At 49.5% G+C, this 26602-nt stretch overlaps 1 protein-coding gene across 1 annotated transcript in view; it reads right to left on the bottom strand.

The window, feature by feature from the left end:
• The window catches only part of LTBP2 (latent transforming growth factor beta binding protein 2), a 79924-nt gene that overhangs the window by 30915 nt on the left and 22407 nt on the right, over positions 1-26602 (bottom strand). Inside the window, exons 4-8 of the mRNA XM_062577424.1 lie at positions 12818-12999; positions 11120-11290; positions 9326-9526; positions 8340-8605; positions 6543-6645 (exon numbers count right to left, since the gene is read on the bottom strand). Of these exons, the coding sequence (XP_062433408.1) occupies positions 6543-6645; positions 8340-8605; positions 9326-9526; positions 11120-11290; positions 12818-12999 (923 nt within the window). The remainder of the gene's footprint in view (positions 1-6542; positions 6646-8339; positions 8606-9325; positions 9527-11119; positions 11291-12817; positions 13000-26602) is intronic.

The raw sequence follows: 26602 nt of genomic DNA, 5'->3' as shown, positions 1-26602 counted from the left end.
AGCTAGCAAAGTATTTGAGCACATCAAAATGAGAAGGAGAAGAGACGCACGGAAAGCTGGCAAAGAGTTTTTTTTCAGTTCAGTAGGATGTTTTTTAAGCAGCCAGACACAATTCAGAAGTATTCTGTCACCTCCCACTCCAGTCTTGCCATCTCAGGAAAAAAAGACTTTACTCCAGGACCTGGCTTCTCGGTCACTACAAACCCATGCTTCCCCAGGTTCTTGTCCAGAGGCCAAGTCTGTCGCTGATGGTGGACAGAAGTGGCACAGACACAGTCCGAACGAATGGCAACAGGGAAATGCTGCCTGAAGACAGGATGAAGCTCAGACTAATGGTGAATTGGAAGTAAACTGCTCCTAGCAGTTTAGCCACAAGAGCCTGAGTGAGGCAAGGCTCACAGGGTGATATAATACATTGTATTAGGCAGCCAATATCACTCAGCTGAAAGGGGTAAAGGCAAGCCTGTGGTTAGATCAGAAGAGAAGTCAGGAAATGCTTGGATGCTAAAAGCTTGCCAGTTCCTTTCAACTCTTTCCATTTATCAAACTAAAGACATTATCTCTCCGAGAAACCTGGTCTTGCTGAATTCCTTTGCCACTTTTAGGACATGCAGCCATTTCTGGAGGTGCTGGACTGGCCACACAGAAGAACCTCAACCCAGACTAGACAAGGCTCTGTGCAAGCACTGGGCACAGCGCATGCAGTCAGGAGGGTGGCTGCGGTACTTCCACTTGCCCTGTGCTCCCCAACGTGAAGAAAAGGGAAAGAGCCAGGTGCATGGGCTCATGGCATCCAGCGTAGCAGGGTGCTGGAGTCCAGCTGCTGCCTGGGCCTCAGGTCAGTGTTCTGCCTCTGGCTGGAGAAGAGCAAGCTCCGGTGATCCTCCACAGCCTTCATCCTCTGTTTCCTTTCTTCTCCTCTGTATCCTCCCTGATCCGATTGCAGTAAGAGCAGACCAGGGGGGTGATTTCAAGGGGACGCCAGCTGCTGTTTCGGTGCCTCGGAGCCACTCGGTGTTTCTGACGACGGCAGCTCCATGGGTGAGCTGCCACCCCTCTCACAGTGGGAGGTCCATTTGGGGAGCGCTGCAGACGCCAAGCCAGACATTGCAAGATCCAATTTTCCAGTGAAATTCAGACATTTCTCTAGGACAAAAAACTTGAAAAAACATGGGGAGTGGGAATAAAAACAAAACAATGGCCTTCAAAGGCTTGACTCTTAATAAAGTTAAAACTCATCGGCAGGAGGAGAGAAAGCAGCACATGAAGATCTGCAGTGCATATGCCTGGCCAGTGTGTTACCAAGCCCATGGTTAGGCAGATTGCCGAGCTACACTGCAGCATAAAGTAAGGGAGAGTGGGCAGTGAAAAAACAGAACCTGGAATAGGCTGGTTTACTGCTGCAGCCAGAAACTCCCCAAAACCCACACAGGAGGGTTAGCCTTGCAGCTCCTGCTCAGCGCAGGAAAGGCTATATGTCATCAGTATGGACGCAGCAGCATCCATACAGGAGCACTCCCCATTGCAGAACTGCATGGTCCCTGGAGACAAGAAGGAGGTGGAAGATGAGGGCTGCGACCGTCTCTGGCTGAGTGCCTTGCTCTGTGCGTCCTTCTGAGTGAGCACCTGGGGAAGGGGGGGTGGAGGAAGCTGTGCAAGGGTCCATCTCAGCAGGCACAAACAGAGGAGTCTCCTCTACTGGAGAAACTCTGGGACATTCCAGAGCCTTTTTGGCCACATCTCTCAGAAATCAGCCTCTCTGATAAGTCTTAGAGTTATGATTCTAAAAACGGAAAAAGCAATTCTGAGATGGGAAAAAACTTGATGTCTTACATCATAGTAAACACCTTGCCTTCAGAGAAAATCTCTCCATTTCTAGCCTCTATTCCCAGATGCCAGAGGAGGGCCAATGCTTCAGGGAAAAAAGTATCCAAATTTGCCCTGGGATTACCCTGCCTGGGTTCGATGTCTGCCTATACCTAAATGGTCTCTGGGGCTTTGCTAGTTTTAGTTTGCATAGATCATTTCTCATCCTGGTTTCAGCATGCTATTCTTCACATATCACTGTATATCCCAAAACAGTATATGCCTTGTCTGGTAAATAAGCAGGAGTAACTCCACATAGCAATGTGCCTGGTACTAGCCCTGGCATCCTAAAGTCACCACAGGACAGTACATTGCTGTAGCACAACTTCCTCACTCGCACAGCTCAAGTATCTTGCCTGTGTTTGGGCTTCCTCCCAGCCACATCCAAATATTTCTGCTTTCACAGCTTCCTCAGTCTCCGATTCCCTTTTACCACTGTCAATCTCCCTTGTGTTTTATCTTCATAGTCTTCCATATTCCTCCTAGCTCTCTGTTCCAGTCTTTTAGTGAGTGCCTAAAGGCCTCTTCTGAGTATTAAAGACCTGGAGGGTTATTAGACATTTTAGTCTGATTTACTTTGTATTACAGTGTACACAGACCTGTACACACTTCATCCAGCAATCTCCATTCTCAGCTCAAGCTCTACAGTTGCACTGCTGCATGTAGGTGTCCTGTCTTGCCCCAAGCCCACTCTCTACCTCATCTTTCTCTCACATTTTCAGTGACCACCTTTACCCAACAACTCAGAGAGGAACCTCTCTGCTCTCTCCCCCCCCCCAAGTCTGTCTCTGATCTTCTTTATCTGGGAGATCCCATCTTCAGCAGTCATTTACATGAGCAACAGAAAATTCCCAGCGCCCTCTGCTACAGATTGCTTAAAGCCCCTTCTCTGTGTGCACTTCTCTGAAGAAGCCTAACAATATGCAGCCTTTCCAGGAGCAAACCAGACACCTGAAAGCCCAAAGAAAGCCTAAGAACCTCTGAGGCCAGTGTAGGACTTGTTGCAGAATGTCCTGGTCTGGTCACACCCCATCTCTACCTTCATTTGGAACCCAGCTTCTAGATATGTTCTCTTTAGGATTCAAGTCCCGTAGCTTTTTCTGATATTGGGTAAAATATGAAAAACAGCAAGAATTGGTCATGGCAGGTTTGCTCGGACAGATGCCTGCCTTTGTTTCTTCCTCTTCTCTGATGTCTTTCCGCACACAAACACGTACCAAACATGAAAGCTGCAGTCGACAGAGACATCCGGACATATCCAGACTCTACTAACAATCAGTGTCTCGGGCAGACAGTCAATCCAAACAAGTTCTCCATTTGTCTAGCTCTTGCCTGGCTGCACTTCTGTACATTTGTAAGTGTTTACACTGAACTCGCTTCTGCCATTTCTGTCTCTGGTTGCTGGAATGCTTGAAATTCCCAGAGCTGTCAAGTCTGGTTCTGGAGTACACCTCCCTGGGACACATCAGTGCAGAAGGGAGTTTTCTCTAAAGACCACAGTGCCAAGAAGAAAGTTGAAAACATCAATCAGACATGTTACCTCTGTACATCCAACACTAGGTCTCTGAACTACACAGTTTCAGTGACTTTGGGTGAACAAAATACAAGCCAGCAGGACCAGGAGATAGAAGGGAGATGACTGAGGGATATAGTTTACTGGTAGAAATGATGCAGAGTGATGCCTTCATACTGGAAAGACAGAACTGAGAACCCTGGCAGAAAGAGGCACAGGGCTATAAGAAGTTGTAGTAGTCGGTGGCTCCAGTAGAGCAATAAGATCATGGAGAAAGCGTTGTTTCCCTGGCTCCATTCTGGGGTGAGATCGCTCACATGTTGAGACAATACTCCAGAAAAAAGCATGCCAGCAGTCTGGCATTCTTCACAGCAGCATGGCTCTATTAAGCTAGCTTTGCCAAATGTCTGCTTTATGGCTGCCTTCACTTGCACAAGGTGGTCTCCTGCATGTGGGGCTGGTTACAGAGCAGTGAATCAGAGGTAGGCAAAGGCAGAAGAAACTTGCACACAGTTAAAGAGGATGAAAATGGCCCCTTCAACTAGTCTGAATTCCTGCCAGTATCAACAAGAGCCATTTGGTCTCCAAGGGGAAACTGCATAGCCCAAAGACAGGGGGATGGGGGACAGGATTTTCTTGCAGCACAGGAAGATGGAAGACCCACAGGGATCCATTTTTCATATCCCTATGGAATTAGTCTGAAAAAAGTCAGAAAAGCATCTGTCCACTCAATAAAGACCGGCAGCAAGATTCCCCTCCTGCATTCTGGCTGCTGCCAGGACACAGTGCAGGTGCTGAGCTGCTGGCAGCAGGCACAAGTGGCACCTGCTGGCAGCAGGCAATTCTCAAATCCGTTCACTTTACAGGCTGACTCCAAGAAGCACATGTGGCTATTTCATGCCTGTTTTTAATGTCTTGGAAGTCTGTGATTACAGAAGCATTTTGAAGCCCAAAAATCTAAGTCCAGTGCAGGTGCTGCTCTGGCCATGCTAGTGGTACCTAGCATGCTGGCACAGAGAGGCAGGAGATACAGACATTTTATGGCCATCTGCAGCCTAGCAAACATGTTAAACTGACCCTGTGCTTCCTGACAGAGGGATCACAGAGAAATAGTGTGGGTGGGAGACTGTTGTGAGATAGGTAGGGAAAAGCAGTGATCAGGGACATGAATGTCAGGCACGCATTAGGAATGAAATGCCGGAATGTCATGAGAAGACGGGGAGGGAGCTGAGGCCTGTATGGGGCATTTCCTTGTTTGTATTGAACCAAGCAACCATATGGTCACCCGCATACTGCATATGCTTAAGTCTCCCTCAGGGCTGGCACATGAATGAGCACAGACAAGCAACAACATGGCTCAAGGCCACAGCAAAGTCTTACAGAGCAGAAAAATCACAGTAATCAGAGCTCCTCAGATTTGCACTGGGTTCCAGGATGCTGACAATCTAGTCTGTGATTGCAAGGAATTTGGCTCCAGCCAGCTCTGTTCCTGACTGACGAGGAACTGCACTAAGGCAGCACAGCTCTTGAAAAAGAGCTGCAAACAGCTCTTGAAAGTGTACATGTGAGTACGAAGAACAACTTCTGGGGCACAGCTAGAAGGCACCAACATCACATTTCTGCCAAACCTGCTGCCTTGAAAGTCTCTGGTATCCTCAGAGGTCAAAGCATCCTGGGCCACAGGCTCTGTTCATTTTAGTCTTTCTGTATAGTGAAGGCAGGAGATCAAGCAACCAGACAGTGATGAAACGGGGCAGCTAGACAGGAAATAGGTTAGAAGATCCCTGTCTGCCTAAGCTGAGCCACAATCTCCCTGTAACACCCAGGATCGCAGCTGGCACAGGACAGCACCTTGGCCAAACTGGACCAACTCCTCTGACTGCAGGGGCCACAGTGCTCTTGCAGTTGCTTGGACGCTGGCTCACCACCTCCCCTCCTCCACGCTCCATCTCTAGGCCAGCCACGGCTCTGAGGCCTGGGGTACGAGGGCAGAAAGTAATTCCTGCCGAGGGAAGATGTGCACACAGGATAAATAGGATGCCTCTTGTGAGGGTTTAAACAGGGCCTTCCTCCCAGCGAGGAATCCTTCAACACAGGCTCCCTACTGTGCCTCTGCACTACATGGGAGGAGCTGAGGTTTGACGGGCTGTGTCCCCCATCCCGCCAACAGCCTGAGTGAAGCCCTCCCAGCCCACGTTGCTTGCCTGCTAGCTTATCTGGAGCTGCCAATTCCACATTCCTGTTGAGGAAGACTGAAGGAGGGACAAGCTAGACTATGTCACTCTGCTTCCCAGTATGGTATCTCACCACCTTCTCCTGGTCTGGGGCACATCCTGTCACAGTGGTCTTTCTGGAACCTCCACCTCCCAGCCAATCTCTCCAGGCTTTGAACCTGGGAAACACCGCATGGCTGTGCCTGCCCAGGAGGAGAGCTGTGGAGCAGATGCCCCAGACAGCACTGGAATCACCGGGTCCCTCTCCCCTCTCAAGGTGGGGTCTTGATCTTGGAGCATCCCAAGGCATGCACACCGTGGAGACGGCCTGACACCCCAGCAAAACAGCTGAGGAATTCCCCGTCTCTGGGCTGGATCAGTCTGTCCAGCTCCTGAGAGCAGAAGAAATAGAGCTGGATTCCTGTGCCCCTGGAATGGACTCTGGGTGCGCTCCTGCCAATTGTTTGATGTAGTGTTATTTCCAAAGCCTCTGCCAAGCCCGTGTTGGGCCTAGAACAGGCCCGTAATTCTATAGGGCCGAGTCTGCAGCCTCCTCAACTAATCTAGGACTGCACCTCCTAAAACCACGGCCGTTGTTTTCCTGTTTCTCCCTCCTAATGGATCTGGCATGGATCAAACCACTGGCTGCACTGGGGTTTTACAGAGGCGGTTTGTGGAGAAAGCGCTGAGCTTGGAGCCAGCACCCAAACCAGACCATTCCTCCCTGGTGTGTGGGCTGAGGCCGGAGCAGAGCAGACATCACCCTGCATACCATGTTAGACACATTGTCCTTCTCTGAGGGCCTTTGGCAAAGGACACCTACATTCAAGGGCAGCTGGGATGTGCAGCCCTGCTTTGTGTCTCCTCAGGTGTTTGAAGCAGCCTGTCGGCCGTGACGGGATCTCTTTTCCTTGCAGAGGTTGCAGGCAGTTCCCTGCAGCAGCACTTACCTGGTCGAGGGGGGCAGGCTAGGCACCTGTCCACTCCCCAGAAGAGCCCCACGCTGCCACAACAGTCCTCCAGCTTGGTCAGCCCCGGCAGAGGGTTAGCGCACTGCAGAGAGAGGAGCAGAGGATTCAGGTTTCTCTGTGATAGAAAGAGGACCATGCACCTGCCCACCTGCCCTTTGCAGGTACTGCAGAAGGAGGAAGACAGCTTTGGCTTGCTTACAAGGTGGGGGCAGAGTCAGCACAGGAGACTATGTCCTGAGGTTAGATGCTAACACATCACCGCTCCCCGCAGGGACGCAGCAGGACCAAGGATACAGTTTAAGACAGTAAACAGCTTCACAGACAGAAAAGCATGAAACTCCCTTGACTGCACCCCTTTGGAGAAGAGGAGACATCAAGCAGCGCAGAGCACGAATCAGAGATGATATCACCCAGCAAAGCCCTAGGATCAGCCTAGCGCCTGCTCGTAGCCACACGCTGAGTAGCCGCAAAACGGGTGCCCCACTGCAGGCTGCGGGCAGCTTGCGGTCAGGCACTTTCTCTTGCTTAATGTGTCTCTCTTCCCCCCGGCAAGGCCCTCTGGATTACAGGCTTCCCCATTAGAGCTGAGCTGTCGCAGTCCGCAGGCCAAACCTGGCCCTCGTCCAGACGAGAAATGGCCGCGTGCCCAGCGCTCACATTCCGATCAGCTTGGCTCCAGCCTCAGAGGGAAGAGACAAACACTTCGCGCCCGGGCTCCTCGCCGTCACCCAGTCTCCTCGGCCACAGACCCAGCGACAGCTAAGATAGGTGTGAGTGCAGCAAGGGCATCCCTTCCTCCCCTTTGCCCCTTTCCAGAGCTTGACCACGGCCCTCTGGAACTGCTGGAGAAAATTAAAATGCTTCTAAGGGCATCTTTAAGCTGGCTGCTTGGAAGGCAAACCTGCTCCAAGGGTCAGAGAGCTGTTGTCTCCTCAGAGGGACAGGGCTTTTCCAGCCCCTTTGTGAGATGTTTAGGGCCAGATCTTGTTTATTTTTTTCCTAGTAATGCTGAGAATTTATCCGGCTAGAAATGTCCTGGATGGAAATGACTAAATGATGGGAAAGGAACCAGGAGCAGCCCTGAAAAAGGACTCAGTTCACTGAGCAATGCAGAGGAGGCAGAGTCTCAACCTGCCCAACTGGGGGTCTCACGGAGAGCCAGCTGCTCTGAGGGAATTCACAGGTGTTCTTGTGGGTGCCAGAAACCTCCGATACTTTTCCAGTGATGCAATAGAAACATATGGGGAAAGACAAAATAAGAAATTACGATGACTGCGAGACAGGGGTGAAAAAGCCCCTCACGTGCATTTGCTTCCCAAATACTGACCAAGCTGCCCAGGAAGGCAACATTCCATGGAAATCAGACTTTCATTTATTGTGTGAGAGGGAAAAGAATTTTCCTATGTTTTATACGTTTCCTACAATAATCACAGAGCGTGGCTGTAAATGTTTCTATAAATAGGGCACCCTCTTCAAATGAGACCATGTGTGAAAGCTATCAAGTCTGGGCTACACTGCCCAAGGCACAGCCTGCTTAGGGCAAGACATTGTGATCTCTCCGTAGGGCCCTAGGAAGGGTTTTCCTTCCAACACCCTCATGGCACATTGCTGCCCATGCCCACGGCACTTGGGTGCTGCCCACATCACTCAGACACGCTGAACAGCTCTGTGCAGTGAAAGGCCACACTCACTGCCCCACATGTAAATGCACCCTGTGCCCAAGAACAACAAATGTATCTGCATGCAGATCTCAAAACTTGACAAGTGATCCCTTACCTGTCCATGGAGAGCCTCCCGAAAGCACCTTCCCATCAAATCTGGAGGTCTCTGCTGCTGTCTGCTTTCTGTGCCAATGTTGTTGCCATTCCCATTGGTGTAGGTGTACCACGGCACCGCAGCCAGTTGAGGCACCGCCGCTGCCTCCACACTGTTCTCCTCTGACAGCTCTGCGTCACCCCTCACCCTGGCCACCTGGTGAATCTGCACAGTAGCTTCTGGAGGGTGGTTGATGTGGACATTCACCAGGGAAGGGTTTAAGGAGGCTGGAAGATGAGTTTATACCAATGTTTTGACACTCTAGCAACAATCTGGCACCTGAAGAGCATCTTGTCTGTTAGCAAAGTCATGAGGGAGGAGAGGTAGACTGACACCACTAGGAAATCTAGAGGAAGACTATGTTTAAGACAAAACACCTATCTGACCTGGTTTGCTAGCAGGAGAAACTTACCAAAAGCTTTCTTCAGCAACCTGAGCTCTTCAGAAACTAAGCAAGCTACTTTCTAATAACCTGGCCAGAAAAGGCAAACAAAGGGAACTACTGACCTCCTTGGGCCTGTTGATAGCTCCCCTGAAGTTCTTAGGAGTAGCCAGAGTAGGAGAATTCAGAAGAATAAGGAAGCCTGATCTTCTAGCAGAGGAAGCTGGCATCAACAGGGAGCCATTGGCATAGGAAATAGTGGTAGGGATGATATTTTAATCTAACTCCAGTGCAGAATTTAGGAGTTCAAAAGGATTTTCTGACTCAGCGTCACCTTCTGTCACCTGTGCCAGAGCTAGCCCTATCCCTTGCTCATCTTTCATCCCCACAGCTTTCCTCTTGAACACCCTGATTCCCATACTCACTGCCTCAGTAACCTTCCAGTCCCCAGGCAATGAGGGTCAGACCATGGCTTTGTAAGCACAAGACATCGGTTGCAGGATTCCTATGACAGGTGCCTCTACAAGCTGAGAAACCAGAGTTTGGACAACCAGGGTACACTCACCCAGCTGGTTGGACAGGGGCAGTGTGTATGTGGAGTGCTTCAAAGAGCCACTGGCCACGGTTTTTGGCACTCTCCCCGCTTGCTTCTTTTCCAGAGTGGAAGCCGGCAGGTGGCAAAACTTTCCCGTGGAATTAGAGGGACACCAGCATTCATCCCGGCCTACACAACGTCCTCCATTCAGGCAGGGGATCTGGCAGAAATCTGCAAGGCAAAAAGAGACCTGCGTAGCAAAGAAACTGAACTATTGCCTCAGCTAATGAGTGGCTATGGGAGGCTAGACAGCTGGAACCGGCCTGGCACTAACTCTTAATACCCAATGAGCAGACTCCTGACTGAGCCAGGCCCTGCATTTGCAGTAAGCAGCCTGGAGGCAAGCCTGGGATCTGTGCTGTGTATCATTAACCAACAGGCAGCAAGTGGAGAAGCCAGGGTTCTCCCTGAGCTGTAACATGGACCTGGAATCATGGGTTGAAGACGATGAGTTCTCACTTGGTCTCTGGGACCACGGCCAGTATGAGGCACCCATGCCCTGCAGCGCAGCCCCACATAGCCAAGGTGATAATGCAGGCACCAACAGGATCCCTTGGAATGGGGCAGGAGCTATGGCAGCAGCACGTGGCTGAGTCAACAGAACATGTTTTCTTGGCATCAAGGGGTTTTATGCCCCTTCCTCACTTGGCAGGCTTCTTACTTCCAGCCCAGAAGGGAGCTCAGTGGGGTGGGAGAGGCAGAACAAGAACAGGCAGAGCACCGTATACTCAGAGCCTCTCCCTCAGCAGTGAAGTGTGTGAAGCATGGAGTGGGACAAAAGAACTGAGAGCAATTCGCATGCACAGGCTCGGAAAAAGTATCCACAAATGAAACTGAAGTTATGTCTTCTCTGGTCTCATGAGATGCTTGGAGTGACACTCAGGCAAGGCACAGGGTTTCCTGACAGGCCATCCTGACTCATTTCAGCCTGAGATGAGACACTGCTGCTGCACATCCCAGGATGGCTTTACAGGGTCAGCCCAGGGGATGAACTCCCACCCTGCTCAGAGCTCGTTTGCTCAAGCCCAGTAATCAGGCTGGGGGGAAGAGCAGACACATCACTGGACTGGGATGTAGGCAGAAATTCCTAGAACCCCATATCACTCTAACCACAGCCAGACTTTTTTTTTGCACTCTCTCAGTGTTTAAAGCACCTGAGAGTTACAGAGGCTTTCAGAGGATGAGTCTTACTAGGGTTCTGTGGGCTGCCTACCGACTGGCTCAAAAGGATGTGCCCAATCCAGTGGGTATCACAGTGACCTAAAAGGCAATCCCCACTGCTCTACATGGTGAAGAGAGGTTCCAGCAGCCCTGGTTGTAGGAACAGCTTGCAACCTGCAGCCAGCTCTCCTGGCTGCCACGTGAGTGAAAAGAGAGAACAGGAGGAAATTAGGTGATGAAAGTCAGCCCCAAGACTGGATGCCAATGAAAGCAGTGAGCTGGCTCTGAGAAGGAGTGGGAGGCAAGGCCTGGCTGCAGGCCTGACTAAAACACACATGTTCCCCCTACCTGGGGTGGGATGGAAACTAAAATTGCCTGCCCAGGAAAGAGAGTAATGAGGCAAGGTCTGTCTTGCTCCCTCAGAGACAGAGACGGAGTGAGCCCCAAAGGCCCCAAAGGAGATATCTTTCTACGCTCAGAGAAAGGCTATCTCCTCCCATCCCCATACCAGCCCAAGCCTTCCATCTGTAAAGACACAAAAGGCAGAAGGAGAAGAGTGGGAGACCAGGCAAGGAGATGGGCTGGGGGCCTTTGGATGCGTACAGATGCGGAAGCCAGACTTGGGATCATGGTTGTGACCTCCTTGGCTGTAAAGAGTGGTGGTGTCTCCCTTCTCGCAGCTGTTGTAGCAGCGCCCACTCCGGCATGTCTGTTTGCAGATGGTGGGTGTGAAGACAATCTTTATTTTCCTAATCTTCTCCGTCAGATTGGCCCCTGTGAAGGAAAAGGGCAGTGTTGAGTGGAAGCAGCTTTTCCAGGGGTGGGTAATCTGCATCTCTGGCTCCAAAGCATTCCCAGAGCATAAAGGAATCTGTGTCCACAGCCCTGGGCAATGTCTCTTCTTGCCCCTTGCCCATTCCTGCCTGATCCTCTGCTTCAGCATCATTAAGAGTTTGTTAACATGTGGAGAATGACCAACATACTCTGCCTGCTCAGTTAGGCTGGCATAACTCCCTATGAAGAGACACACACACTAATTCCAGTATAAAAAGGTGTTTTTCTGTTTTAGGCAATACTCCTTCTCAATCCAGCTAAGTAGCCCAGAGCCTGGATGTCCTTACAGCATGGAGAGACTTCCCACACAGATAGCCACACTGGTATCCACTAAAGAGAGCATCTGGCCTTGAGAAAATATATATGTCTGCAAACATCCCCTGACCTCTTAAGTAAGTCACCTCCCCCCCCAATTCCCTCACTGTCTTCGTATTAGATAAAGGAGAAAATCACACTCAGAGAATTTGGAGGCTTGAGGAAAATGGACAGTTCCTGTTGTGTAAGCATGAACTAGCTGGCTCAACACCCCCACGACTGGCCTTCTATCCCTGTCCTGCAAGACAGCAGTGTCTGTGGGTGCCCCCCTTGCTATGCTCACATCCCCACCACACTCACGTACAACCCATTTCATCCCTTACTTTCAGCTTACAACTTAAATCAGGCTCACTGCCCTACTCGTAAGGGCTGGGATGCCACATAAGGCCGTGGTGCCTCCTTTGGGAACCACAGCTTCGGGAGCAGCCAAGCTGCAGAAGACAGTTTTCATCTGTTCTAGCTGGGGAGCTTCCGAGACTCTGTCTCAGAAACCACACGTTCCGGCAGCCTGGCTTGATTCCTGCTCATGTCAGAAGGCACAAAGAGGGCAGCCAAAGGGAAAAAATAGATGCTAGTTACACAATCTGACCTCGAGGGCATTTCAGAGAGGGTGAAGCTGGGAGACACTATTTCTACAGACGGAGAAAATTCCCCTTCAGAGCAATGTGCTGAGGTGATGCTCCACACTTCTGGGAGGCATCTGTCACTTCCCCATGCCGTCTCTTCCCCGCCATCACCATTTTGCTCCCCTGCTGTGTCTTCCTTCAGTGGGGTCTTTTCCTTCCTCAAGCTCAGCAATGTGTGGGCTGACCTTCCCTTTCCTCCCTGCCCTGCTTCGCTCTCTGGAAATCCAGTTGCCTTTTGTTGTCCTGACTCTGCAGTTCACAACAAGTTGTAGTAAGCCATCTCAGCAAGATCACAACTACTGCTCTTTCCTTAGTCCTTAATTCTTCTCCATGGAGCTCCCTTCTCCCCCTTGAGGCTGGGCTCTCTTCTTCTCTCTCCACCCCCAAGGTGCTACAGAAGTGAACAGAGCCTTTTGGGAGTTTGCTTGACACCCTTTAACTGTGGTCTCCCCACTCACATCACTGCCCTTCCCCAGGAGACCCCAACATGAAGCCCCTAAAAGACTGACAACCCTGGAGGTCTTACCCCTTGGAGACAACATGTGCTCCTGGGAAACTGCGTGAGGTCCAGAGCTGCTCTGTTCATATCCATTCCCACTGGGGAGTGCGTTAGAAGTGAGGTGACCGTTGCTGTCTGGGTAGCGCCGGACAGTCCGTGAAGGCCCTGTGTGCTGGGGGGAGACAGGAGAGCCAATTCTGCTCTGAGTCCTGTGAAAGAGAAAAAATGAATCGATATTCTTCACAGGTAACTATGCTGACTCACAGAGCCTGCCCAATGGGATGCCATGTGGCAACCGTCACTGCCAGCCTGTCTGGGCCACCGTCTTGATACAAAGCTCCATCTACATGAGCAAAGTCCACTTCATTTCCAATCACCACCATGACAGCATCTCACTTTAGGGACTGTGACTCTCTCCCTCTTCCTCCTTGTCCCATCAGGGTAAAGTTCCAAGAAGACCTGCCTTGCCTCACTCTCTGCCCTCTTCAAGACAGCATCAGCTCATCAACTTCCCAAGGCAGTGCACAGTTGACAGACCTGTCGCCAAAAGGACTTCTCCACACTAATGCACTGGCTAAACTTGTCTCCCCTTGGTAAAATCTCAGCAAACACACCAGCTCAGCCTGAGCAGCAGAGCTGACAGCAGCTTCTTTCTTCCCCTGTATAGCCTTTGGCATCGGGGGCATGCCCTGTCAGGCATGCCAGCTGTGTGGGGAGAGCACAGCCCCACGTGATGAGCTGTCTGCAGCAGCACAGCAGAGGCTGTTGTCTACTCTGGCACAGAACTGAGACTGTGGAGTGCCTGAGCTTGGCAGGATATAGTGCACACCAAAAAAACCCTCCATGGCCACATCAGGCTGCCATAGCATGGGGACACCCTTCACTGCCACTCAGAACCTCTACCAATCATGCTATCATGCTCAAGAGCTGCTCACTTTCCTGCCTAATACATTTACACAACCCTCCCAAATGCCTGCAATAATGATGGTTTGACCTCTTCTGCTCACTTCAATGCCATGCAACAAGAAAGGCAGTCTGGAAACACTCAAAAGGAGACAACTACTCCTAGTCTTTCACACACATCTTCACTGCTCTAGCAGAAGAGTCACCAACAAGAGAAAAATGACCAAGAACTCACTCCTGCAAGTGCAGTTATAACTTTCTGCAGTAACTGCAGTCGTGGCTTGTGGTGTTTTCCAGGGACTAAACATGTAGAAGCCATCCAGCTCACAAGATCACACTTTTTACACTCTGTGATAAGGGCAAGTAGATCCCTAGGCAGAGGTCTTCACATTAAACCAACACAACAGCACATTTTGCTCTACTGCACTCACTCCCATTCCCTTTTGCTGGCTGGCAGCATTCAATCTCTCAGGGTGTTCGGCCCTTATCAGCAAATGTCTCCCTCATTCTCGTCTGTACCACCACAAGGAAAAAGGCTTTAGTGCACAAAGGTCCAAAGCAGGTTAGCTGCCAACATACCTCTTCAGTTTCTTTGAAAGTCCCAACCTAGGATTTCACTGCAATTGAACTTAAACACCAGCTGGTCCTCTGCTTACCCTTTCCAAACCAACACCTCTACCTCTGACCCAACGGCTGGGGCAAGAAAGTCATCTCTTTCCCATTGAAGTGTCCAGAGAGGTCCATTCCATTCTATGTCTCTTACTATTTTCCTGTCACAGTCCGCACAAAGGAGGTGTTACAGTGTCTACTGAGAACATAGATTTCTAAAATCATTAGGACTGGATAGTCCAACAAGAGTTGGCTGATGGCAGCTCTGGCTCACTGACATTCCTGGCTTGGATATCTTGGAATAATGGTAAGATCAGGGGAGATGGAAAGGGAGCTAACGCAGCGCTGATATTCAAACAGGTCAGGCTTGATACACAAGGTAATTGTCTGCCAATGATCCAGAAATCAGCCCTGAACAAAATAATGGAAAAGTTGATGCACAGGTCAATTAATTGGGACCTAAAGGAAAGGAGTATATAAATGAGGTCAAGTCAACAAAGTCTGTGGAGAACTGTTCTTGTCAAATGAATCCATTTGCATCATTTGATAGAATTACATACACACACATGACAGGCTTGTAGCCCATGCTATTCTGATAAAAAAATAAACATGGCAGTACAACGTCAATCAGGCACATGTGAAATGAATAACAAACTGGCTTTAGGACAGAACACTAGAAGTAGTTGTCCCTGAGGAGCACATTAGATGGGTTCCAGAGTGATCAGTATGAGGCCTGGCACGATTCAGCAATTTCATCTGGAAGCAAATATTTTTATTTCGAAATAAACATACGATTGACATTGATAACGTGTGCTGCTGACACAAAAATTTGCCATGTGGTGTATTGTGATGAGAACAAGCAATCTTACAGAGCAGTTTGGATCACTTTGTAGGGCAAATCCATCCAAGCAACATGAGATTTTAATACAGCCAAATGCAAAATTACACTTCTAGGAAGAAGGAATGCAGGCAGCAGCTGCAGATTGAGGGAGAATATCCTGGAAACCAGAAATTCTGAAAAGATTTCAGAGCTAATGACAAGCAATTAAATATGAACTGTCAATGCAATACCCTGACATCAGGGCAGTGAAACTCTCCAGGAAAAGGGAGGTATTTTTACCTCTCTACATCACAGTAGAGAGCATATATAGAAAAATAGAACATCTAATTCTGATTTTTCTAAGGGATGTTGAAAAATTGGAGAGAATACAGGAAAAAAACATGGCAAAAAAAATTTGAGGGATGGCAAAAATGCCTTTCTGTGAAAGACCTAAAGTATTCAATTTCTTCAGTTTAGCAAAAAGAAGATGAAGAGGTGATCTGATTACAGGGCACAGATATCTCCCCAGGAACAGAATACCAGGCATGAAGAGCTTTGCAATCTAGCAAAGGAAGGCAAAACATAAAATGACGTCTGCCATCTGAAGCCAAATTATTAGAAATCACACACACATAGTATAGCTGTTTTACTACTGTAAAAAACATCAGATGTAGCGGATTCCCCAACTTCTGATACTGTCAGTTCAGGAGAGGAAAGTGTGCTTCTGAGAGACGAGATATCACAGAACAGTGCAAATATAAGTGGAGATTAATAATCTATACTATCCCAGAGGTTATTTTAGATTATCAATTGTTCTGTTGATCATTTCTGGCCTTGCACTACAGGAATCTAGGAGCAAACATTTATTCCAGGGACAGAAGTCCCTAGTCTGGATACTCATAGCCCAGTCAGTTCTACTATAAGAAAAGCTTGAAACTGAAGCAGCTGAGCTGCTGTAAGGAGGCATGAACAGCAGTCCTCACAAGAGCAGCGCACGTAAGCCACACGGCTGGGCAGACACCCAGCTTTGCAGACTGCAGGTTTATGCACTGGAGTGGAGCGTTGCAAAAGCTCATTCAGGTACGGAGGCAGAGCAAATGGTACCTTTTGCACAGATGGACAACAAGATTCATTAGGAATATTTCCTTCTGACAATAGTATTCATTGACTTGTTAAAACAAAGCCTAACTGAGATGAAGACAGCAAACTGCTTATTTTTAATAGCCTAGAGTAGGGATACCCTTATTCTGACACAACCAGAAAAACTGTAGAAAAGTGAACTTTATTTCAATACTTCATCATTCCCAGCAGCGTCTTTCAGAAGCTCTCCTGAGATTTTGTGAAGTACCATCTACCCCAACTTCCAGTGGGCCATGGTATGACCTATCCACAAACTTCCAAGCAAGTAATGCAACCCTGCTGCCACCAAGAAAACTTCTGGTTACCTGCTCTGCTACCTCTGGTTTTGTTTGGGACAAAGTAAAAGTCATATGGAGCTCTAGGGAGGCTAGATGAGAGCTACCAAGCCCTGGAAGCTCAGGCACACTGATTATCCAGTCTTCCAGGAACTTTTATTGTATTGATGGAAGGCCTCAAAGGAGAGTTCCCCAGCCCAGCAACACTCACTGTCTTGGCATTGATCAGTGCAGAGTAACTTCAGCCCTGGGTTTTGAAGGGTCACTAAATGTGGGAGACCAATAGCATGAGACAGGGAAATAACAGCAGCTCTTGTGCTTCAAAATACTCACACCAGCTCTATCCTTGAAGAAGACAGAACGCCACATTCAATCAGCTGGGCTTGGCTAGGCTCTGCCCATTCTCTGTATAAAGTAATTCCACCTCCTTGGCTTTATGGACAACTCCTGTGATTCGCTGTCTCATCAGATTTTGTAGAGAAAACAATAGCACATGAATGGGCTTAAAAAAATAATCATTAGCTTCTTGGTTATGAAGAAAATTGGATTATGTGTGCTCACTGCAGGGGGGCAGTGCCAACCTCACAAAGGCAAAATGGAGGTGGAACATTGCTCCGTGCCTGGCAATGCCCGAGGAAAAGCCATCTTACTGGGATCATGTTGGCAAAGCACTTCAGTGTGTGTTGCAATGGGAAAGAGGCAGATTTGCTTTGAATTAACGTGTTTATCTGGTCCTATTCTAGGCAGATGAGCTCTGGCATTTGTACACTGAGCTGAGTAATACCCTCCCACCCCGGGCTACAGAAATCAATGGCAAGGGGTGTCTTTCCATCTCAGTTTCTTAGTTCCAGTCCATCCCCAAGTCATGCCAAGAAGCTGGCCCAAGATCAGGGAATATAAAGCTCCAGACACAGTGCACACTGAACAAATGGGAATGGCTTACTTGAAGGGTCCTGGGGAAAAGCCTGCACTACCCATGTCAGCACAGTCCTGGCCAGAAAGCATGCGCACCCCTTAACCATTTGGCGTCTCTTAATACCTGACCAGAGTTTGCAGTCTCTGGCTAGTTCCCAGTGATCCACGTTGCTGCAAGTTTTCTCCATTGTGTGGCTGTCCTAGAAGTAAGAGTGAAGATGGAGAACAAATGGGGTGGCTCCAGATCATGGTAGGGGTTCCCAGGAGAATGAGGAGCTTGTGCTACTGCTCTCCATGGCTGTGCCTGCTCAGAGAAGAAGCATTCAGGCTCAGGAGATGGAGACCTCAAGGACTATATGTCCTGGGATAGTTAAAGCCCCAGGGCTTCACGTTCATTCAGTCTTAGAGCCTCCCTCAGTGCTGCATTACTCACTTCCACACTTCCAGCCAGGCACATGGCCAGCACAGGTCCCTGCAGCACGAAGCCTCTGCAGAGAGGCAGTGGTCTCTTCCTTTACAGGCAACCGCCTGCCAAGCAGCTGGTTTCCCTGCTTTTCATCCGTCAGAACTGCTGACAGCTTTCTCCATGTCAGGCACAGCCTGTGTGACAGAAACAGCATGCAGACTGCTAGGACACCTCTCCTCTGTGCTGAGCCGGGCACCCATTTCCGTGGTGTCCAGCTAACATCAGCATGGTCCTGAGGGAAACAGGGGTAATGGGCAAGGGTTGGAGGGGCAGGGGTGGTATTCTTGGTCAGAGAGCATGAATGCCTGTATTCCTGCCGGTGTCTCCCAGGAAGAAGGCTGAAAGGTCACTGACCGAGAAACCTGTCACCAGCACGCAGATCGTTCCACTCCTATAGCTATTAACTGCTGATCAAACATAAAAGAGACGCAAGGCAGCGGGCAGCTGTGCAGACAGACTGATCCGTATCTGCAGCAGTTCAAAACTACTCAACAAGCAGTTATAACAGCCCCCTTCTGAGCTGCAGGTCCAGGACAGCTGGAGTCCCCTTAAATCCCCCAGGACTGATGCCGTTAGCCAGAAGCAGGCAGACCTGCTTCCTTACAGTCTCACGCTATGCTCCTGCCTGCAAGATCCCAGTGACACCTGTATGACATTCAGCAAGGGAACTGCACACATACCCCATGCATCTTTCTTCTGTGTCTCCTTTTCTCCCTGGGAGGAAAACAATAACTGGGCAAAAGTGCTTTATTTTGGATAGGTTTTGTTACTGGCTACACTGTGCAGACTGCTATAGAAGATGCAGAAATGCTGTATTCCCTGGATATAGCGGCTCTCCCGACCAGTCCCAGATGAACTTGCAAGACTACGGTTCCCTGCCCTGAGGAGGTGAGTGGAGTCACCCCTGAGCCCAGCAGGCTTCTGATAAACACACTGGCAAACAGGGAGATTGCTGGGCTCTCAATCAAGTGCAGCTTCTCCAAAAGCCTGCAATTCCAAGCTGAAGTACAAAGAAACACAACAACCAAGTTTAAATTAGCAAGACAACAGGATCCAGGACACAATACGGTCTTTCTAACTCACTGAAGATAGAAAGCGTTTTTCAGAACTCAGGTTACTTCTGATGGGCATGGGGGATCGGGGTGGATATACAGCTGTGGCTTCTCATACTGACCTAAGGGCAGCTGTCCTCTTTGGAGCTCAAGACAAAGGTGGCAAACTCTTCAAAGCACTTCCCTCTCCCCACCAGCAACACCTCAGTTTTTCCTGGATTTAGCTTCTATCAGCTGCTCTTCATCCAATTGTTGATTTTGGCCAGATTATTAGCAAGCTGGGAAACGGTGTTTTTTGCATCTTGTGTAAGGGACATGCAGAGCCAAGTGCCGCAGGAATATTACTGTTTTTATTATCCAGCCTGCCTCACCCTCTCTAGCAGCTACCCAGAGTCTAACCAACCATAATAGGGTGGATAGCCTGAGGAACTGTGGAGAAAGTAAATCCTAGACAGCCCGGTCAGCAGGAAGGAGGTGTTAATGCCAGATAAGGCAAGTGCTGGCCATTTAAGGATTGAAGAGTCACTCTTTCAGCTGGAAACAGATCTGCACCCTACTGAGCATCAGCGAGCTCACACGAGACCACAGGTTGCTGAGGAGCCAATGGCCATTTCCAAAGAGGGCAATAGTAGAGAGTGGGATGGGACTGGCTGAAACACAACCGAAAATTCAAGAGGCCCTCAGAGAAGGAACCATCACCCAAGAGCACAGAAACCCCCATCTCAGGGCCCCAGCGCAACAACCTCCATCAGTCCTACTACAGTCAGCCTGCTGCCTCTTCCTCTAGGAAGTAACTGCTGCCTACAGCTGCCTGGTTTCTGCTGGCCAGCTCCTCCCTGGGTGGCTGCTGCTTCTTGTTTGGGGAACCACGCCACGGAGCAGGGAAGAGCAGGGCTGCCTTCTTGGCCTGGCCAGTGCAGCAGGAACCACTGGCTCCAGAGCACCCACAGAGAGGCAAAGTATTCCCCCAAAGAGCTGCAGAGCAAGGATCCCCACAGACAGGAACCACTACAGCACTGGTGATTCCACCCCAGCTTCTTAGCCCATAGTCTGGGCAAGCTGCTCCAAGACAAGCGCTCTCAGCCAGGACGGGGGCTGAGTCATGCTCAGCTCCTGATAACCTGCCAGAACAACAGGCGGGTTCTCCCCTGTTTTTCAAGCACCGAACAATATACTCCGTATCTGTCTTGTCCGTCCGCCTGTCCCTTTGGCTAGACGCCCTCTCCGCTTGGGGCCACAGGGACCAAAATCAGTGATTCACTTCCCCCTTTGTAATGCTCTGCAGTTGCTGATTTTCCACTAAAGCATCGCAGAAGAATGGGCAGCCTCAACACCAGTGTCTGTGTCTACAGGGAGGGAGAGAAGCAGCCAGGCTTGGAGAGCAGCAAATTGACCACAGACCAGAGACTTCCCCTTTCTTGGACTCTAAACAGGTTCCTAAGCAGGCAGACGGGATTCATGGCTCAGCGTCTGAGCCCGGGAGCACAGAGGCACTGCGTTGAGAGCACTGAGGTTTACTATCAATTAGCTCACAAACATGCTGACAGGGAAGACAGCTCTGTTAAGACTCAGGGAGCAGGGGGGAATACACCATACAAGGCACCTGACTTCAAGCCCACCCACGTTATGCCCATAAATCTTGGCTCAGTTTATTATCCCTATGAGCAGCGAGAAAGCTCTGAAACCTGCCCACTTCAGGCTTCAAACTGTCCCTCCCGCAGCTACCTTCAGGTGCTTTGTGCAAGTAAGAGAGACACCAAAGCCCAAAGCCCCCTGACCTCTTGGGAAGCTGGAGGGCGGGAAAGTGAGATGAAGATCCTCTGGCCTGGAAAGGCAGGCAGTGCCTCTGCCACCAGCCTCAGCCAGGCAGGAGACCTTCCTGGCTGGGGAAAGACCAAACTGAGCAGGACTTGCATACCCTGAAGGCCTCAGGAATGACCAGCAAACTGCCTTCACACCCAATTCCCAGTCACTTTCAGGCAGATCTCATGCCAAATGGGACTCCAGATGGAGACACCTAGACTGTCACAGCCATATCCAGGCAAGTGACAACCCTACTGCCAACTGTAACAGATCTCAGCCACACCATCAAGCTGCCTAGATGTTTCCAGCATCCCACCGTCAGAGCTCAAATGCTCACGTCCTCTGGCAAGCCGGAGGGAAGTCATTCAAATCCTCTTCCCACCTGAAGCCCCTGCCATCTTTGAGGGCTCCTGTAGGCAGATGCCACTGACAACACCCTTTAGCTTAGGTCCCAGAACACTGCCAAAATAGCGTTACTGTTGGCAGAAGTGGGTGTTAGACTACCTGCCTCACACTCACAGTCACACTCACACTCACTGCTGCTGGTATCTGCCCAGAAGCCACAGCAGAGCAGCACCCAGACTCCACTGCCATCAGTCACCACAGCAATCAGCCGACCGTCACGGAGCCCGCAGCACTCCAGTTCCAGGACCTCTCCTGTGCCACCTCGCAGCAGTAAGTCCAGCTTCATGCTCCATCTGGCATATGCCTGCAGCTGGCCTGGATTCCTCTGCTGGATATTGGCTGTTCATGGATCTCTCACTAGAAACCACAGTAACAAACATGAAAGTCCATGGGACAATAAAGGCACCATACATCTGCCCTACACCACCAAGTTAATTCCCTCCACCACTGACATGGTGTCTTCTTCCCTTTGGTCTCCAAAGCACTGCAGTGCTTAGGACCACTTGAGCTTCCTCTCAACCTGTCATGTAGTGTAGCAGCTCCTTTCCTGTGCTGCGGTGCTCTTCTCCTCCTTCCACTCATTCCTCCCTCTTCTTTACTAAGCGTAGACTCAGAACACCAGTGCAAAACTTTGGATCACCTCTCTGTTGCACTCCCTCATGCTGTCCCCCATATCAGTCCAGCCTGCAGAGCCAGAGCCAGTTGGCTTCCTGTTACACTTCCACAACAGGAGTTCACATCTCTGCAGCAGAGCTTCACACATCTGCCCACGCCTGTCCCAAATCAGCACCTCTGTGGAAATAACAAGGAGAAAAAAAGCACTTTACAGAGCTAATAGGTGCAGAGGACAGAGCCCTCTCAGAAGCAGAACCCATACCATGGAATTTGTCATTACATGAGACAAGATGGAGCACAGACCTCACTGCAGCAACAGTGAAATGCATCTAGATGGCTGGAGGCATCTGTCCTTTTTTCCTCACTGAGTTCTCCATCAGAAGTTTCTCTGCAAGCAATACACTTGCTTGCACAAAACTACAAAAAGCAATCAAATAAAAATGCTAGAAACTAATCCAACTGTTTCTTCACGTGGAGAAAAAATAGAGGGAGAAGGTGATGGACTGTGAATTCTATTTTTAACTGCTCAGGAGCTGTCAGACACTGCATAAATGAATTCCTACAAACACACAGACACACAGCTAACAGGTTCCTTTTAAGCAGTCTCTGCAGGTCTAATTTGCTCCTTAGCCAAAGTGGCTGTTCATACTTCTCTGTGCAGCTCTCTGCTGACATTAAATGTCCTTCTCTTGCCACACATGCCACCTGCCACTCTGTCAGTGCTCTTCTTTGCTCTGGTTTCGTGTATTAGGGAGTAAGCAGCTGATGCCCTGGAAGAAATCCAGCTCTCCAAGCATAGTATCACCTGCCTGGCCCAAAGGTAGTGCAGAAACACACCCTACACAAGGAGATGGCACCAGGCTGTCACAACAGAAGATCAGCCCGTGCTCCTGCTTGGATCTATTAGCATTGATCCATAAAATGTCCAGGTGATTTCAAAATACCAAGCATGACGGAGCTGTTTGAAATCTGCCTGTTTCCATAGCTGAAGCACAGGCCAGTGAATCCCACAAAAATCAAAATACAGCCTGTAATTGCTCTCAGCTTCAAATGGAGCCAGCAGAGGAACCAGGCCAGGCTGCTCCATTACGAATGCCATGTTTGGGTCAAAACTTGCATGCTCCATAGACTGAAACAGGGACCTGGTGAGAGAGGGAGGCAGAGGGCAACCACTCCTCTGGAAGCACAGTCCAGTAAGGTCTGCACTGTATCGTGTGGCAACTCGGGTGAAGAGCTGCCTCTATTCACGCACGCAGGGCACAGGAGCGTCGGGCTGGGTCTAATCCTCTCACCTGGAGAAGCAGCTTGCTACAGCAGCAGGTGCTGCAAGTCACCCGCTCATCCTGGGAAAACTGTGGCTCTAAGATGTGCTTTAATTTAAAATGACGGTTTGTATGCAGCTTAGCAGCACCATCCCTACCCTTCGATCTGTTAGTTTGATTTAGCTGGGTTGCCTCATGTCTCTCCATCATCTGTCACACATAGGACAGATGCACAAGCATCTACAGTGCTCAAGCCATGAGAGCTGTGCTGGGGAATCACACTTTGCTGCCCACTCTGAGCTCTGCTGAGTCTCAGAGCTGCCGGTAATCAGGGAACAGGCATCCCAATGATTTTATTCTGTTATCAGCATTGGCTCCATCCCTCCAGTTGCTCAATAGCCAAAAGATTAGAGCTCAGCTGGAGGCCGAGAACATATCTGGACACATATGCATGTTACCTGATACCTGATGGCAGGGTAAATGTTTCTAGGGGAATGGCTCTTCCCCCATGAATCTGCTCTCACTTCTCTGCTATGTGGCCTTCAGTATTCCCACTGATGATCACCAGTAACAGGTTTTGTGGTGTCACGAGTGTGAAGGGATCAGGAGCAGGCAGAAAGACTGTGTCTGCATGGCAAAACCTGGGCTCCAATTCCTCAGCTGTGCAGGCGCAGAAGTGACAGGGAAGGCAGAGGTCCAGGGTTGCTATCAGCTTGTCATTACATCCATGGAAAAGTTTGACACTGCTGTTGTAGGAAGCCTTGTAGCTGAAAAATTAGCACGGCCCCACTGCCGAGGCTACAGGCAATCTAACGCATGCTGTCTGCCGCCTCCCAATATCCTCAGGCCCTGAATACGCTCCCCATACTCCAAAGCCAGCGTTCGGCCCAGCTTTGCAGATGTGGGTCTGTTAACATGCCCTCAGCTCCCTACCTCCCTCCCTGCCCAGCATTTTCTAGTTCTCAGAGTTCCTTCCAATTTGTCAGGATCTCTTCTGGCAATAAAAGGTACCTTGACTCAGGGCAGGACCCCAGGGCACCCAGGGGAAAAACCCATGCGACTCCGGCCTTTTGCCTCCGAAGTCCTAAGTGGCCTTTCACGGCAGTCTCGTCGCACTCCTCTGCTCTGCCCAGTTTGCTGTTCACTGCTACTCTGAAAAATCCCTGCCTCTTCTCCTTCCCACATTTCTTCCTCCCACAGAGGCTTTTTTTTTCCCTTCAGCTGTAACGGACAATACTTTTTCAGCTCAAATATCTTCTTATTTTCTGCCTGGGTGCTCAGTCTCTCCATGAAGAGACTCTGCACGCAAGCCTGCACCCCGAGCCAGAAATGGGCTGTCGCAGGGAGCTCCGGGCCAGCCCCTCGCAGCACCAGCCCCTCAGGGCAGCGCTCTCCAGGGGGCTTCTGGCGAAAGGCACCTTTCATAGGGAGCCTCCTCCATCTCCATCTCCACCACACCTTGCATCGAACCAGCTGCAATGCAGACCTCGTGTCCCACGACATATGGAAACTCTCAACACCAAAGAGAAGTGCTTTGACTTTGATTAAGTGTCAGCCTAGTCCAAAAAAGGCAGCATACGATCAGGTATGAGAAACCTCAGTGTTAGCCTGTACGCACAAGAGAGCTGAAAGCAAGCTGGAGGGCAATCCTAATTCGGGCGTCAGGGCAAACCTCGTCCCTCTGAAGGAGCCGAGTGTCACACGGGGCAAAATCAAGGGGAGTGGAGACTCGGAAGGGGAGAGGAGAAGCATTTCTCTAAGCGTTTGTTCCTTTACGCCTTTGGTTTTAATTCCTGAATCAATAATTAAAAGTTTACTAATAGGCAGTAAATCAAATTAATTGAAATTCCCCAAGTCAAGACTGGTTTTGCCCACAGCAAGGCTATAAACTGGATTTCCTGCATGACTTGGCGTCCCCCACGGGCCTGCACGCTGCTCTCCGCATGCAGTCTCAGACGAAGTTGACAGGAGCATCATTTTTCTGTTAGAAGGAAGGAAGAGTGCATTTGAACGTTTTCTCACAAAGCTTGGAGGCTGAATTAAGCTATAGGAATGACTCCCAAGGAGGTGCAGAAAAAACAGGCCTAGTGTGAGGACCATATCTGGAGTTCAAAGGAAGCCTGAAAAGCCAGCTATCCTCTTCCTGCTCTGAAGTGCACGTAACCCCCTAGAAAGTAAATACATAAAACACATATAACAGAATGGTGCTGACAGCTTTAAAACAGCAGAAAGTATCTAGTGCCAGGCTAGGGAAGGTATATCATGTAATTTAAAAATAGAAATATTTTTATATAAGAAAAATGACATTTACTTTCCTCTTGGGTAGCTCAAGTTTTTCCTTTCGCCTTCCCAGCCAGCTTGCCAGGGCTTTCAGCTGTATCAAAACAGGAGAGGGGCTGAGGTCTGAAACTTATGGAGATCTCATTGCCATGAGTAGAATTGCTTTTTCATATATTCCCACATGGACTGGTACTGGCTTTTTTGTTTCAATTTTTTAACAAGGTCTCAGATATCCACTCAAAGCTGGCTCTGAATCAAGGAATATAAATGCTTGGCCACCTTGTCAAAACTATAGTGCTGAACAGAAGTACCCAGGAAAGCTGCCATTAGGGCTTCTCTGCATTAGGAAAACATGACATTCAAGCAAGGAGCACAAACACGCTGCAGCGGCGGAAGTCAAGGGTGGCACCAGGGTTTACCCCAGGAATTCAAAGTCACCTGCGACGGACCTCCTGAGCTGGTTCCATCCTATGCAAAGCAGGAAACCATCCACGGCACGTGCAGTGGGAATGCAGTTACACAGAGAGGTTTCTCAACCAAAGTCAGCTTTTATTTTTAGAAGCTATTTGGGTATTAATAAATCATAATCCTCATTAATGTAAAGTGAATGACAGTCCTAAGTGAGCAGAAGAGGGAGGCATGTTCAGTAGGTGCATATAGTAGTAGTGCAGGACTTGTACTGTATGTACTGTTGAGGTAGACAAACAGTCCCCAGTAAAGCTGTAAGAAAGCTCCCCTTTCCTTCATAAGCATGTAAAGGCTGGCAGCACAGGAGGCTTCAGACACTGCTGTGAAAATTAAGACAATCTTATTTCTCTTCAGAGCAGCATCTTCCAAACATGGGTGATCTCACAGTGACTTTTCAATTTATCTGCTAGCCCTCCATAACAACAAGCTGATCAAGCTGGTTTTGCCAAGCCAGACCCCTCGGTTTCACATTCTGAACAGCTTTACATCCATCCTTGGCAACTACAGTGGCTGCCACGGGCTCCTGTCTCCTCTGCAAACAAACATGCTAGACATTTGACTGCCACCAGAATGGGAGCTGATTTCTAGTCATGATATTAGAGTCATTACAGCCAATTTTCAAAAGGAGAGAATGTATTTTCTCCATTCAGCAACCTCCACTGCATACCCAAGATCCTCCCTTCTGTTTGCTCCCTGCTGTTCTCATCATCAGCTTCCAGGAGAGAGAACAGAGATCTTGGCAAAGCCTCCATGCTGGCATAAGGTTCCCAGTGTCTCCAGGCCAGGAGTACTTGCCACA

The sequence above is a fragment of the Rhea pennata genome, chromosome 5 (genome assembly GCF_028389875.1).
Source record: "Rhea pennata isolate bPtePen1 chromosome 5, bPtePen1.pri, whole genome shotgun sequence".
Taxonomy (NCBI): domain Eukaryota; kingdom Metazoa; phylum Chordata; class Aves; order Rheiformes; family Rheidae; genus Rhea; species Rhea pennata.
Note: the sequence above shows the minus strand (reverse complement) of the source record. Positions and strands in the feature narration are given on the sequence as shown.